Source organism: Macaca mulatta, chromosome 1 (assembly GCF_049350105.2).
Source record: "Macaca mulatta isolate MMU2019108-1 chromosome 1, T2T-MMU8v2.0, whole genome shotgun sequence".
Taxonomy (NCBI): domain Eukaryota; kingdom Metazoa; phylum Chordata; class Mammalia; order Primates; family Cercopithecidae; genus Macaca; species Macaca mulatta.
Genome location: NC_133406.1, coordinates 128,471,992 through 128,486,591, shown reverse-complemented (window position 1 = coordinate 128,486,591; position 14,600 = coordinate 128,471,992). Strand labels below are relative to the sequence as shown.

The 14,600-nt window shown below is 40.3% G+C and overlaps 1 protein-coding gene across 1 annotated transcript; it reads left to right on the top strand.

Moving 5' to 3' along the window:
- The first annotated feature begins 2,031 nt into the window (after nucleotides 1-2,031).
- DDX20 (DEAD-box helicase 20) lies at nucleotides 2,032-13,401 on the top strand. The gene is made up of 11 exons (XM_028830395.2): nucleotides 2,032-2,354; nucleotides 2,780-2,874; nucleotides 5,852-6,020; nucleotides 6,616-6,730; nucleotides 6,848-6,990; nucleotides 7,129-7,267; nucleotides 7,368-7,426; nucleotides 8,382-8,464; nucleotides 8,822-8,927; nucleotides 9,048-9,149; nucleotides 11,870-13,401. The coding sequence occupies exons 1-11, from the start codon at nucleotides 2,054-2,056 to the stop codon at nucleotides 13,033-13,035; spliced, it is 2,478 nt and encodes an 825-aa protein (XP_028686228.2). The 5' UTR covers nucleotides 2,032-2,053; the 3' UTR covers nucleotides 13,036-13,401.
- Nucleotides 13,402-14,600: the final 1,199 nt, after the last annotated feature.

The following is a 14,600-nucleotide window of genomic DNA, read 5'->3' as shown; positions in this document are numbered from 1 at the left end:
GCATGAATCTGGGAGGCGGAGCTTGCAATGAGCTGAGATCTGGCCACTGCACTCTAGCCTGGGCGACAGAGCGAGACTCCGTCTCAAAAAAAAAAAAAAAAAAAAAAAAAAAAAGAAAGAAAGATCACTGCAGCACCTGTGGGGTACACGGCTGGGATAGAGAAGAAACTCTGGCCAGGCAGACCATTCAGGAGGTTTTTGCAAATTAGGATGATACAGGGACCTAAAATAGGGCAGATGCTATGGAGACTTAAGAAGAATGGATGAAATATTTGGAGGCAAAATTACTTGTGCTCGGTAAATTGTTAGAAAGTGGGGAAGGAGTCAAGAATAATTCCCAAGTTTGGGGTCTGGGGATTAGGCAGATAAAAGAGGTGAGGGCACTAAGAGGAAGGCTGGGACCTTTAGTGCCATCTCCTCCATCAGTCTCCATTCCTTCAAACGGATAGTTGACATTTTCTCAATGTTTTGTAAATTTCCAGGCAATATAAACCGTCAGGACCACCTTCCAATGGGATTACCATGTCAAAGCCCCTCCTCTATCATAGGGAATCTGGACCATCACTGTGTGTGTGTGTGTGAAGGGGTTAGGGACAATGACCAGTATTATAATCTATGGACAAAGTTGGGCTTGGTTGCAGAATATATTTAAGTTTGGTATTCTTCGTATTTTAAAAAATTTGTTTACTTTTTAAGAATTTGAGACAGGGTCTCTGCATGTTGCCCAGGCTGGCAACTCCTGGCCTCAAGCGATCCTCCCGTCTCAGCCTCCCAAGAAGCTGGGATTACAGGTGCGAGCCACCCCATACAGCTAAGTTTGGAATAATGAATATGGCTGAGGTCCAGAAATATTTAAATTTGGCATGATGACTAAGAGTTTGTTATAGGAGCTCAATCATTTGATAAATATTGAACAATTCCTATGTGTCAGATTGCTTTTCCCACTAGGGATGCAGAGGAGAACAAGACAAAATGGGTCCTTGTCCTCATAGAGTGTGGGAGACAGGCAGTAGACATATAATTTCAGGTAGTTGTAAGTATCATAAAGAAAAAATAAAGCAAAACAAAACAAGAGAGTGCTGGGAAAGACCAGGGAGCAGACAGGATGACAGAGCTGTCTTAGGGTGTTCAAGACTTCTTTTAAAAGGCAGAGCTCTTTGAAAAGGTGATATTTGGGCAGAAGTCCACAGCAAGGAAAAGTGGCAGAGACTCCTAGCCGCCTACGCATGAAATGATGGGGAAAGGAGCAATACAGAAGGCATGTAACATTTCAGAGTCTATTAGGCATCCGAGGGGAGGTGCTGCGGAGGTGGATGCATGGAGGCAGATGGATGTACACGTCTAGAGTCTAAAGGGAGATCTGAGGCGGAGATATGAACTTGGGAAATGTCAGTCCGGTTCCAGGTTCCAATTCAACGTACTTTTATCAGAGTTCACTGTGCGCCAGGGACTTGCTAGGGGCTGAAGGTCCGGAGATAAATTGGGTTGCACAGCAGACGGACACACCAGTCAACGTAGTAAACCCTTGGGCCCGGCTACGCTCTGGGCGCACTCTGCCAGCACAGAGGAGCAGCGACTCAGGGTGCAGAGCGGGTAGCGCTGGGGAAGAGGCGGCCGCGGAACGGGACAGGCTGGCGGAACGGAAAACGGAAGCACGGGGCGGGGGCGTGACGCAACGGGCACATCACAAAGAGCGCCGAGAGGGCGGTGGCGCCGGGGGCACGGCTTGGCGGCTCCGCCCAGAAGAGGGCCGAGAGGCGGGGCGGCGCCCCCACCGCGGGCCCGCGGCGCCCTCTGCAGGCCCCAGGCAGCGACTTAACAGTTGCCTCATCTTTCCTCTCCTCCCTCATGCTGCTTTCCTCAGGCCACATTTTTTGTGTGTGTGGGTAGTGTTCCCTAGTCTCTCAGCCTCCGACTCCCGTCCCTTTCCTCCACTTCCAAGCCAGGCGTGTTAGTGTCTTCGTGGGAAAACTGCCAATAAAGTTTTTCCTTTTCTCGCTCCCAGGATCCCCGCTTCTCTTCAAGCACCGCGAGATCTGACTGTGCGGCTAGCATGGCGGCGGCGTTTGAAGCCCTGGGAGCCGTAGCGGCAGTGGCTACTGCTATGCCAGCTGAGCATGTGGCCGTGCACGTCCCGGCCCCAGAGCCAACACCTGGGCCTATGAGGAGCCTGCGGACCGCTCAGGATCTCGGCAGCCCGCGGACCCGCACGGGGGACGTGCTGTTGGCGGAGCCGGCCGACTTCGAGTCACTGCTGCTTTCGCGGTCGGTGCTGGAGGGGCTGCGGGCAGCCGGCTTCGAGAGGCCCTCGCCGGTGCAGCTCAAGGCCATCCCGCTGGGGCGCTGCGGGCTCGGTGAGAGCGGGGGCCCGGGAGAGTTCGGGGGTCGGGGCGGGAGAAGGGCGACTGAGGGGCGGCAGCGGCAGCCAGGCCCGCACTGCAGCTCGGGGAGAGCCCTCGGTCGGCTCCCGGAGCAGGGCCCGGCCTGGGGCTAGGCGGTACGCTCAGTTAACTTATTTGTAAAACTAAGGTGCACTATTGAACTTGAAGATGGTTAAGACCTTTTTTAGCACTGACAGGTGGTTCTAAGTTTGAGAAGATAAACGGTAAAAGGTCAGGGACTAGGCGTTTTCTCTTACGTTTTTGAGAATCAACTAAAAATGAAGGTGCCAACTGGGAGAATCTCAGAGACCCTTCTAGTTCTCTGATTCCATGCGAGCCCCTAAGCTGCTTCCGTGAGTACTGGCTAGTGATAATTTTTTTTTTTTTTTCCTTCGCAGATTTAATTGTTCAAGCTAAATCTGGCACTGGGAAAACCTGTGTGTTTTCCACCATAGCTTTGGACTCTCTTGTTCTTGAAAACTTAAGTACCCAGGTGAGTTAGCTCAGAGGACCAGAGGAGGATGTGTTACGTGGACTTTACCACAGGTCAGATGAAATACCAGTAGCCCCTCAGAGCTGGAATTGAATTTGATGAATGATTGAGTTAAGTGGTGGTGGTGGTGAACTTTGGAATTTTCTATGCGTACCTTATTTAAATAGAATAAAGCTACCATACGTGTCAGTTTTCTCACTACTTGGTAATACAGACAGGGATTCTTTTACTTACTGACTAATGTGATACTTAACATTTGACTTGATTCATGGTAATGTAGTGCTCTGGCTATTGCTGATAACTGCAGGGTTTGTTTTTGTTTTTTGAGAGGGTATGGCTCTGTCACCTAGGCTGGAGTGCAGTGGCGGATCATTGCTCACTGCAACCTTGAACTCCTGGGCTCCAGTGATCCTCCCACCTCATCTTCCTAAGTAGTTGAGACGACAGGTGTGTGCCACCACACCTGGCTACTTTTTGTAGAGATGGGGTCTCCTCAGTGTTGCACAGACCGGCCTCGAACTCCTGGGTTCAAGCAGTCCTCCCACATTTGCCTCCCAAAGTACTGGGATTATAGGCATGAGCCACCACACCCGGTATGCAGGTGGTTCTTAAAGCTCTGTAAATGTATCATATTCATCTCCCATCTTCTAGGTTGTCTTAGAGTGTTTCTAAGATTACCCTACCCAAATTAGCAGGAAATTTGGGTTTGGGGATCATTTCTTCAACAAAGATTTGTTGAGCCCATATTACGTATGAACAGTATGTCAGGCATTGGAGATTCAAAGATGAATTAGATGTGATTCTCATAACCTTACTTTGTAGTTTAGTTGTTATGGCAGACTGTATTTCAAGTTCTCAGGCATTGGTATATCTGATGATGAGTCTTCAACAGTGGTTTTTAATCCAGATATCCATGTTCATCACCTGGGAAGCTTTTTGAGTCCATCTTATATCTGCCAAATCCTAGGTGATGTTGCATATTGGAAATCCTCCTACTTCCCAAGAACCTGAGCTAGTCTAATTGTAGACGAAGATGTATTTGAGGTTTTGGCTTCTGATAATTTGGCAACAGATAAAATGCTAAAATCCTGGAAAAGTTTCATAAATTCGTTTTTTTGAGTCTCACTCTGTTGCCCAGGCTGGATTGTGCAGTGGCACAATCTTGGCTCACTGCAACTTCTGCCTCCTGGGTTCAAGTGATTCTCCTGCCTCAGCCTCCCGAGTAGCTGGGATTACAACTGTGCATACCACATGCCCGGCTAGTTTTTTTGTAATTTTGGTAGAGACGGGGTTTCGCCATGTTAGCCAGGCTGGTCTCAAACTCCTGACCTCAGGTAATCCGCCTGCCTCAGCCTCCCAACCTGCTGGGATCACAGGGGTGAGCCACCATGCCTGGCAAATTCATATTTTTAATTTCAGATCTTTGGATTATCACAGTTACATTATTTTTTGTGTGTGTAACAAAGTAATACCTATTAATTTTTAGAAATAGGGAAAGTTCAGGAAAATTAGGAAGTACCAGAAAACAAGATCTGTAATTTCACTACCTAGAGAGAAACTGCTATTAACAGTTTTGGCATATTTTCTCCTAGTCCTTTTTTTTTTTTAATCAATTTTTTCTTCTCGTAGTTAAGAGCACAAAAGTTTTGTTTTCTCCTTCTCCAGTAGCTACATTGCAAAGTTTTTACCGTGGCTCTCAAGGCCTTTTGTGATCTAGTCCCTGGAGCTAGATCTCTGACCTCCTTTACTTTCCCCCAGATTCTGTCATGTAGGCCTTCTTTTTCTTCCTCAAACACACCAAGAACACTGCCATCTTATGGCCTTTGCATTTGTTGTTTCCTGTTGGTGAAAACGCTTCCCCAGGTGTCATATAGCCAGCTCTACTCTATGCCGTACATGTAGGTCTCTGCTCAAGTGTTACCTCCTTAGAGGAGGGTTCATGATCACCTCATTTAAAATGACTCCTTCGAAACCATCATTCTTAGCAAACTATCACAAGAACAGAAAACCAAACACCGCATGTTCTCACTCATAGGTGGGAACTGAACAATGAGATCACTTGGACCCGGGAAGGGGAACATCACACACCGGGGCCTATCATGGGGAGGGGGGAGGGGGGAGGGATTGCATTGGGAGTTATACCTGATGTAAATGACGAGTTGATGGGTGCTGACGAGTTGATGGGTGCAGCACAGCAACATGGCACAAGTATACATATGTAACAAACCTGCACGTTATGCACATGTATCCTAGAACTTAAAGTATAATAATTAAAAAAAGTAAATAAAAATAAAATAAAATAAAATGACTCCTTCTTTCCCTGTTTGATTTTTTATGATACTTTTCATTACCTGTCATTACTTATTTTTGTTTATTGTATATATTCTTATCCAAGAATGAAAGTACTGTGAGGGCAAAGACTTTACACTGTTAACTGTTGATTCCCCAGAAACTAGTATGTTGCCTAGCACAGAGTAGGTTCTTACTTAATATTTGTTGAATGAATGAATAAATGGAATACAGTCAGCCCTCCCTGTCTTCAGGTTGTGTATCAGCTGATGCAGCCAACTGTGGATCAAAAATACTTAGGGGTGGGGTGGGGGAACTATAAAAAATAATACAACAATAAAAAGATATAAACAAAAATACAGAGTAACCATTTACATAGCATTTATACTGTATTAGGTAATATAAGTAATCTAGAGATGGTTTAAAATATGTGGCAGGATGTACATAGGTAACATACAGATATATGCAGTTTTATATAACAGACTTGAGCATCTGCCAGTTTTGGTGTCTGAGGGCTTCCTGGAACCAATCCCCTGTGGATACCAAGGGATAACTGTATCTTACCTTATCAATAAAAACTCGTTTGAAATGATCATTTAAATGAAATATAGTGTGTCATGTAATGAATATACCAGTCCCCTATGTATTTATTTCTCTGACTCAAAAGTATACTTTGTTTTTTTTTTAGATTTTGATCTTGGCCCCTACAAGAGAAATTGCTGTACAGATACATTCTGTTATTACAGCCATTGGAATCAAAATGGAAGGCTTAGAGTGTCATGTCTTTATTGGAGGGACCCCATTATCACAAGACAAAACCAGACTTAAAAAGTGTCATATTGCTGTTGGATCTCCTGGTAAGATAACAATGCCTGTTGGTAACCAGGGCTTTTAAGGAACTATACACTTTTAATATAACAATAAAGATATATGGGAGTCTTTGATAACTGTGATAATTATTTTGATTAGAAATTAAGAGCATTAGACCAGTGAGATTTAGGCACGTGACTGGTTTACCAGTGGAATTTATGAAATTTGCATTCCTAAGTATGTTTGAGAAGACATGGGATAGACTTTTGAGAAGAGGAGAAATGCAATGACTTTCAGGAGGCCCTTCTAAGCCATGGATTGGGATTATTCTTTGGCTTCTCTATTATATTTGGTTGTGAATCACTCAGAATCAGAATCTTGCATTCAGTGCTTTAGGTCTTTTGATAGAAGTGGTGCTTATTTACTGGTGATGAAATGTGAGGGGAAAACAATGAGTTTAGGCAAGATCAGAGCTTCAGATTTCTAATTTGTGGTTTAGTGTGTACATGCATAATGAGAGTTGAATCAGGAAATTCAGCAGAACAACCTGTGAATAAGTAGAGTAACAACATTGACTGAGATTTACACAAATTTGGTACATCATAAATATTTCAATTTTTTTTTTTTTTTTTTTTAAATTAGGCAGAATTAAGCAACTCATAGAACTTGACTACTTGAACCCAGGCAGTATACGCCTCTTTATTCTTGATGAAGCAGATAAGCTTTTAGAAGAAGGCAGCTTCCAGGAGCAAATAAAGTAAGAAAAATAACTCACTTGACTATTAAAACAGTGTCCCAAAGTATCTATCTGTAGCTTTTCCGAGTGGTGATTATTGTCTGAATACTTTACATGGTGTCTGTTTTTATTTTGTAGTTGGATTTATTCTTCCTTGCCTGCCAGTAAACAGATGCTGGCAGTATCAGCTACTTACCCTGAATTTTTGGCTAATGCTTTGACAAAGTACATGAGAGATCCCACTTTTGTAAGACTGAATTCCAGTGATCCAAGTCTCATAGGTATGTATAGCTTTTAGGTACTTACATTATTGGTTTGTTTGTGATACTCTGGAGCTTTCCCTTGCCTAGTTGTCTCTTGCTGTTTATTGGTTACCATTAGCATGTATGTTTGTTTTAACTGATAGCTCTTCTTTGTAGGTTTGAAGCAGTATTACAAAATTGTCAATTCATACCCTTTGGCACATAAGGTTTTTGAGGAAAAGACTCAGCATTTACAGGAACTGTTCAGCAGAATTCCATTTAATCAAGCTTTAGTCTTTTCTAATTTGCACAGCAGGTAATGTAACTTAAAAGGTCATCTGGGGAACTTGTGAAATAAAAGGATAGTCATGGGGCAATATTTGTAAATTTGTAACCATTTATGTTACATTTCATAGAGCACAACATTTGGCTGATATCCTTTCTTCTAAAGGCTTTCCTGCTGAGTGCATTTCAGGTAAGTTCATCTCTTACTTTAATCTTTATTTAGTATACTAACTTGAAGCCTCCAAAGTCAGGAAGAAGAAATACCACTTCATGAGTTGTCTTGAGAGTGTGAAATTATCTTGTATCTTTTAGAGTAAAGGAATTTTCAGGCTTATTTTTCATTGGAATTTGATGTGTCGATATCATTGTTTTTAAGGAGTAACTTGGTATATAGTAATAAGTTAGAAAACTAGTGTTCAGAGAGACGTAATTTTATTAGAATCTCTCTTACAGCCACAAATAATTCTGTAAAACCAAGTTCGTCTGTGTTAATATAAAAATATTTTTTCTTTAGATTTTTTTTTTTTTTAGTAGTCATTGTTAAAATGCTGGAGATTGCTAACTGAATTGACTGTTTTATGGTTTTGTGGAAGGCAAAAGTGATTGAGTTCTTGCCGCAAAGTTAAATGATTATTGCTGGCATAATAAGAATGAAAGAGTCAGGATTTTTTGATCAGTGAGGTCCTTTTTAGGATTTTGTTTGGTGTCACTTTTGTTGGCATGAGCTTGTTTTGTTATGGTATATCATGAGATACTGGGGAGACTATTTTCTAATGAACCAATATTTTAACTATAGATCACACTTTAATACCAAATTATAAACAGCTGATTAAAGCATTTGTATTTTCCTAAGAATTGCTACTTATACTTCATATGTAACTTTGCAAATAGAATGTTATATATTCAGGCATGGCCTGATTACTATTTAAGATGGATTTTTGAATTTCAAGTTGATTGCCTAAACCATATTTTAAAAGACTTTAACTTTGGATCTTAACCTAGATTTGCACAGAAGGACAGAATTAACTGTGGTTGGTGTATTAAAAGTGTTAAGACTGGGTCTTACGCTTTTTACTTTTTGTGGATTTGATAAATATGTATTAGCTTAGTTGTTTTTATGTGACTTTCTTTTGGGGTCCTTTTAGGCAATATGAATCAGAATCAGCGTCTTGATGCTATGGCTAAACTGAAGCAGTTTCATTGCAGAGTCCTCATTTCCACAGATTTGGTAAATTTCCTATTCAGTTCGGGTGACTAATCCATCTTGACATATGTTCTATTATCAGATGTACAGATTTCATCTATTATTTTATGTAGGTGTATCTAACAAGAATACCAGAAGATAATTATCTTTCCGGTGCTGAGGAAAATACTTTCTTAAAAATGTCTTTAATATGTTGATCTTTGTCCTTGAAATTAGTCATTAGGAATGAACTTCCTTTTCCTCTGCTCCTCAATATTCTGTTCTTAATTTGGCTCTTGGCTATACTGGAAGAATATAATATGCTGGAAGACTATAATATGCATTGGTAGCTATGCCATACAGTTAATGCAAACAAATAATTGCTATCTTCTTCAATTCAAGACTTCTCGTGGGATTGATGCTGAGAAGGTGAATCTGGTTGTAAATCTGGATGTACCATTGGATTGGGAGACATACATGCATCGGATTGGGAGAGCTGGCCGTTTTGGTAAAAAAAAAAAAAAACAAGTTTGAGTGCTTTCTTTAAGGGGCGGGATCTGTAATGTGACAGGTGGGCTTTGAATGTTATTTTTGTGAAAATGATTTATTACCACTCTCTCTGCTATAGGTACATTGGGACTGACAGTGACCTACTGTTGCCGGGGAGAGGAAGAAAATATGATGATGAGAATTGCCCAGAAATGTAATATCAACCTTCTCCCTTTACCAGGTACATTTCATCTGTTTCATTTTGCTGTCAGAATAATTATAGTGGTGATAAGCATAATAAAAATATTAATAATAGCAAACACAGAGTGCTTATGATGTGCTGGGTACTGTTCCCAGTCCTGTATGTACGTTAACTCATTTACTTCTCACCACACTCCTGTGAGGTGTGTGCGATTGTTTTGTAGATGAGGATATTTAGGCATAGAGAAAGTAAAGGTGTTACAACTAGTAAGTAGTAGGGAGAGGAGTGCAGGCTAACCACTGGCACGTGAACAATGAGAGCTGGCTGGGCGCAATGGCTCACGCCTGTAATCCCAGCACTTTGGGAGGCCGGGACGGGTGGATCACCTGAGGTCAGGAGTTCAAGACCAGCTTGGTCAACATGGCGAAACCTCTTCTCTACTAAAAATACAAAAATTAGCTGGGCGTGGTGGCAGATGCCTGTAATCCCAACTACTCGGGAGGCTGAGCAGGAGAATTGCTTGAACCCAGAAGGTGGAGGTTGCAGTAAGCCGAGATCAAGCTATTGCACTCCAGCCTGGGCAACACGAGTGAAACTCCATCTCAAAAAAAAAAAAAGAAAAAAAAGAAAGAAAGAAAAATGAGAGCTATATTAGCTCATTTAGTTAGTGGCTTTGCAATTTGATTGTATTCTTTGATACAAGGGGGGATATTTTACCTCTTTTAAATTGCTGTGAAGGTAATTCTTATCATATTCTCCTTTGTCACCATGTGGAAGGAACAGCATCTTTAATTTGAATATTATTTTGAAAAATTGGAATGAAATGTTTTCTTTTGATTTCAGTTCAGTCATTCGTTCTGCTTCTTTTTAAGTGCCGTATTGGAAACAATGCATGTTTGAAACTATTAAATGATCTCTTAAAAACAAAAAATTCTAAAAAACCCTTGAGTGGAAATATGGCATGTTTGATGTGCATGTTATACAGAAAATGTGCATTATAAATAGTGTATATTCATATATAGATATATGTCTGTATAGAAAAATACACATATAGGTCACGCCTGTAATCCCAGCACTTTGGGAGGCCGAGGCAGGTGGATCACGAGGTCAGGAGATCAAGCCCTGTCTCTACTAAAAATACAAAAATTAGCCGGACATGGTGGCAGGTGCCTGTAGTCCCAGCTACTCGGAAGGCTGAGGTGGGACAATGGCATGAACCCGGAACGCGGAGCTTGCAGGGAGCTGAGATCCGCCATTGCACTCCAGCCTGGGCGAAAGTGCAATACTCAGTCTCAAAAGAAAAAAAAAAAAAAGGAAAAATACACATACAGTATATACATGACTTTGTAGAATATGGGATATGTAATTATTGAATAAATATAATTGAGTATTTTACCGATTTTATATTTAATTATTTTACAAAGCTAGATTTAGCACAGATCTGGGAGTTCTATGTATTCTAGTAGATCGGGTTAGTAATAACTCATTTTATGATCTTTTACAAATCTCTAATTGCTCTAAGCTTAGAGTCCTGATTTGCAAAGTACTTTAGAGTAAATGGTCTTTAGGCTCTATGTCAGTTCTAAAACTGTCAATTCTTTCTGTGTATAAGTCTATTCGTAGTCTGATATGGGAAAAAAATTGAAAATTGGTAGAAGAGGGTTAAGACTTCTTGTAGGATTCAGTATCATAGCATCTAGTGATAAAAATTGCCTTTGGATACTGGAAAATGATATATTTGGATCTTTATATAATGTTAACAGGGCCCTGAAATCATGAGAAAATGATATTCATGCTGTTAGGTCTATATTGAACTGGGAACTTGTGTAACAACAGATGTTCAGATGAGTTTCCTGGGGCAGAACTAGGAGGGAAATTGGCCTGTATTACAGGACTAGGCACGCAAGGGATATCAGCTGAGTAGTAATGAGAGTTTTAATCATAGAATCTGTTCAGCAAAGGATCAAGAGACTTCATTGAAGTTTCCAGACCTGTTGGATTTATAGATAACATGGAGCATAAATAGCAACAACAGGCAAGATCTTTGTAAAGCAGGGGCTTGATATATCTTGTCTGCCTAAGACAAAAATTGATCACACTTTGAAAGTTCTGAGTGCTGGAAGCAAATTGTCACACCTGGATGGAATAGAAAATTTAGAGGGTTGAAGCCAGCAAATTCTTTAAAAATTAGAAATGTCATTTCTAATTTTCATAGTCACCAGATCTTTTCATAGTTATCTAGTTTTTTTCCCCTATAGAGGTTTTCTCTCTATTGTTAAGGGCAGTAATTTCTCCCTGTTGGAGTATTGGGTGACAGATTTAGTTGGGTGTACAGCATTGCAGTTGTAATAATTCCTAGTCGATAAGCTTTGGGGAGCACAATCCATTTTCTGATATCTTGTTTTGCTGTCAGAAGTATTCAGATAAAGGGGAGGGGCTGTGGAGAGGGAGGAGAGAAAAGATGGGAGAGTTGCAGCAGACTTGTACATTATTCCTAGAGTAAGCTCTTTTTCTAGTGAGGGTGAAGGGAGATAGTGCTTGTGAGTATGGGATGGGTCTTAGGTATTTCTTAGGCAGATTTCTTTATTACAGGATTGCTTCAGTTTTTAAAAATATTATATCTATTAAACATCTTAGTATATTTGCATATTTTGTTTCGTAAATGTATTCGATCATAGAAAACTTTATGAAATCATTCAGAAAACAATGGTCTAGAGTAGCTTGAGAATTTTAATACATTTGTTTTCCTTTTTATGTAGATCCCATTCCTTCTGGTCTGATGGAAGAATGTGTGGATTGGGATGTGGAGGTTAAAGCTGCTGTGCATACATATGGCATAGCAAGTGCACCTAACCAACCCCTAAAAAAGCAAATTCAGAAAATAGAGAGAACCCTTCAAATTCAGAAAGCTCATGGTGACCACATGGCGTCCTCTAGAAATACTTCTGTATCTGGACTATCAGTCAAGTCAAAAAATAATACCAAACAAAAGCTTCCTCTGAAAAGCCACTCTGAGTGTGGAATCATAGAAAAAGCAATGCCACCAAAAGAAGTGAGCTGTGACAGGCAATCTGAAGAGCAAAAAATGAAGAATTCTGTTCAGACCCCCGTTGAAAACTCCACCAACAGTCAGCACCAGGTCAAAGAAGCTTTACCTGTGTCACTCCCCCAAATTCCTTGTCTGTCTTCCTTTAAAATCCATCAGCCATACACATTGACTTTTGCTGAATTGGTAGAGGATTATGAACATTATATTAAAGAGGGGTTAGAGAAACCTGTGGAAATCATCAGGCACTACACAGGTCCTGGGGATCAGACTGTGAATCCTCAAAATGGTTTTGTGAGAAATAAAGTTACTGAACAGAGAGTCCCCATATTGGCAAGTAGTAGCCAATCTGGAGACTCTGAGAGTGACAGTGATTCTTACAGCTCAAGAACCTCTTCCCAGAGCAAAGGAAATAAGTCATACTTGGAAGGCTCTTCTGATAATCAGCTGAAAGACTCTGAATCTACTCCTGTGGATGATCATATTTCTTTGGAACAACCTCCAAATGGAAGTGACACCCCCAATCCAGAGGAATATCAAGAATCATCTGGAATCCAGATCAAGACAAGAGATAAAGAGGGGGCTAGCCAGAGAGCTAAGCAGAGCCGGAGAAACCTACCTAGGCGGTCTTCCTTTAGATTGCAGACTGAAACCCAGGAAGATGGTTGGTATGACTGTCATAGGGAAACACATCTGAGTTTTTCTGATACCTATCAGGATTATGAGGAGTACTGGAGAGCTTACTACAGGGCATGGCAAGAATATTATGCTGCCGCTTCTCATTCATATTATTGGAATGCTCAGAGACATCCAAGTTGGATGGCAGCTTATCACATGAATACCATTTATCTACAAGAAATGTTGCATGGTAACCAGTGATTGTAGGATATACCTGAGACCATCAGGAACTGTCAACAAATGATACCTTTGGATATCCATCCTCCTTGACTTATAGTACAGTGGTGTATAATGGCATTTCTGATCAACTTGAAAAGACTTGAGGCTTTCCACTGGGACACATCCATTTTTCAGATTGTTTTGATTTAGGCCAGGTATATTATCTTCATTTTTAAGAGTTTCTTTAAGAAACTTCATCAGATTCTTGAAAGATAATTTTTGGGACATAGAGCTGAAAGTTTCAGGGTGCCATTTTCTATAAGATCTTCCCAAAAGAAACATTTAAAAAGATGACATATATACCACTGCTTACTTAAACACAATAAAAACAGTAGATTTGAGCAGTAATGTTAGTTTGCTGTGGAGTTCTTTACAAAGGGCTTAGGCTGCATTTCCTTCTATAGTGGCGCATTCTGTAGAAATTTGTGGCATGGTAGATCAGAAAATCCTCTTAGGTTTAGGCAGGAGGGAATATTTAAACATTGTTTTAGATTTTCGTAAAGGTATTTGATTTGATCTGTTTGCTTCCAGTAAAAATACTTGTTTTTAGTAAAAAATTTAAGTGTATTTACATGCTTATTGTTTATCTTTTGAATGTCTTTTCTTCAGGCTGTGAAAGCTGTCCATATTTTTACTGTGTATTAAATAGCTGAGGGTCATCAGTGGCTGTCTTATTTATGTTGCTCAGATAGAGGAGCAGCTGTTAATCTTTTTTGGTTCTTGGATCCTTTTATGAATCAGCTGAAAGCTATAGATTGACTTCAGGAAATTTCTCATTCCATAAACAGAATTGTGAGTGTAATTTCAAGGGGTTCATAGATCCTCTGAAATTCATCTATATAGTCCAGATTAACAGCTCTGCTGGTAGGCTAGGGGGAAGTTCTAGCTCTTAGTTTTTAAGTATTTTGTGGAAGCTGGAATTGATTCTCTTCAGACACTTCTCAGTACTTCCTAATCTTGTGTCTTCTAGGAAATGTTCCCCAGTTTTTACCACTAATGTTAGGATCCAAGAAGCTATTGTTTTTCTGAGCTGACCCATCTGTAAATTTTCTTGATTTAGAAATTTTTATGATTTAGAAAAATGTAATTGGAAATTACCTATTCTTCCCTTTTTTCCTCTGGAAGTCCTTTTATGATTAAGCTTTTGGTTCCCAAGACTTTCTGTGAACTGGATTTTTGATGAGAGAACCACTTGTGTAGAGAGATGTGTATTCACTTTTTAAAAGGAAAGCTCTTCTTTCCTGTGTACGTCCTTGTCTAGGTAGTATAAACACTTTCCCCAGGGCTGTCAGCAAACACCCACAGCCACTGTCATTTATTGTCCAACACCTACATAACACAATTCTAAACTCCTATTTAACTTGGATTCCTGTCGTTTGGATTGGACAATATTAGGCTTTTCTTACGTGTGTCAGCATATGAATTAATAATGTACATAGCAAATCCATAATTAGGTCCAGTATGTCATTAAGAAGTAGAGATTTTAATTACACATTTAAATAAGATCCTGTCATCGATATATAATTGAATTTACTTTTTCCATCCTT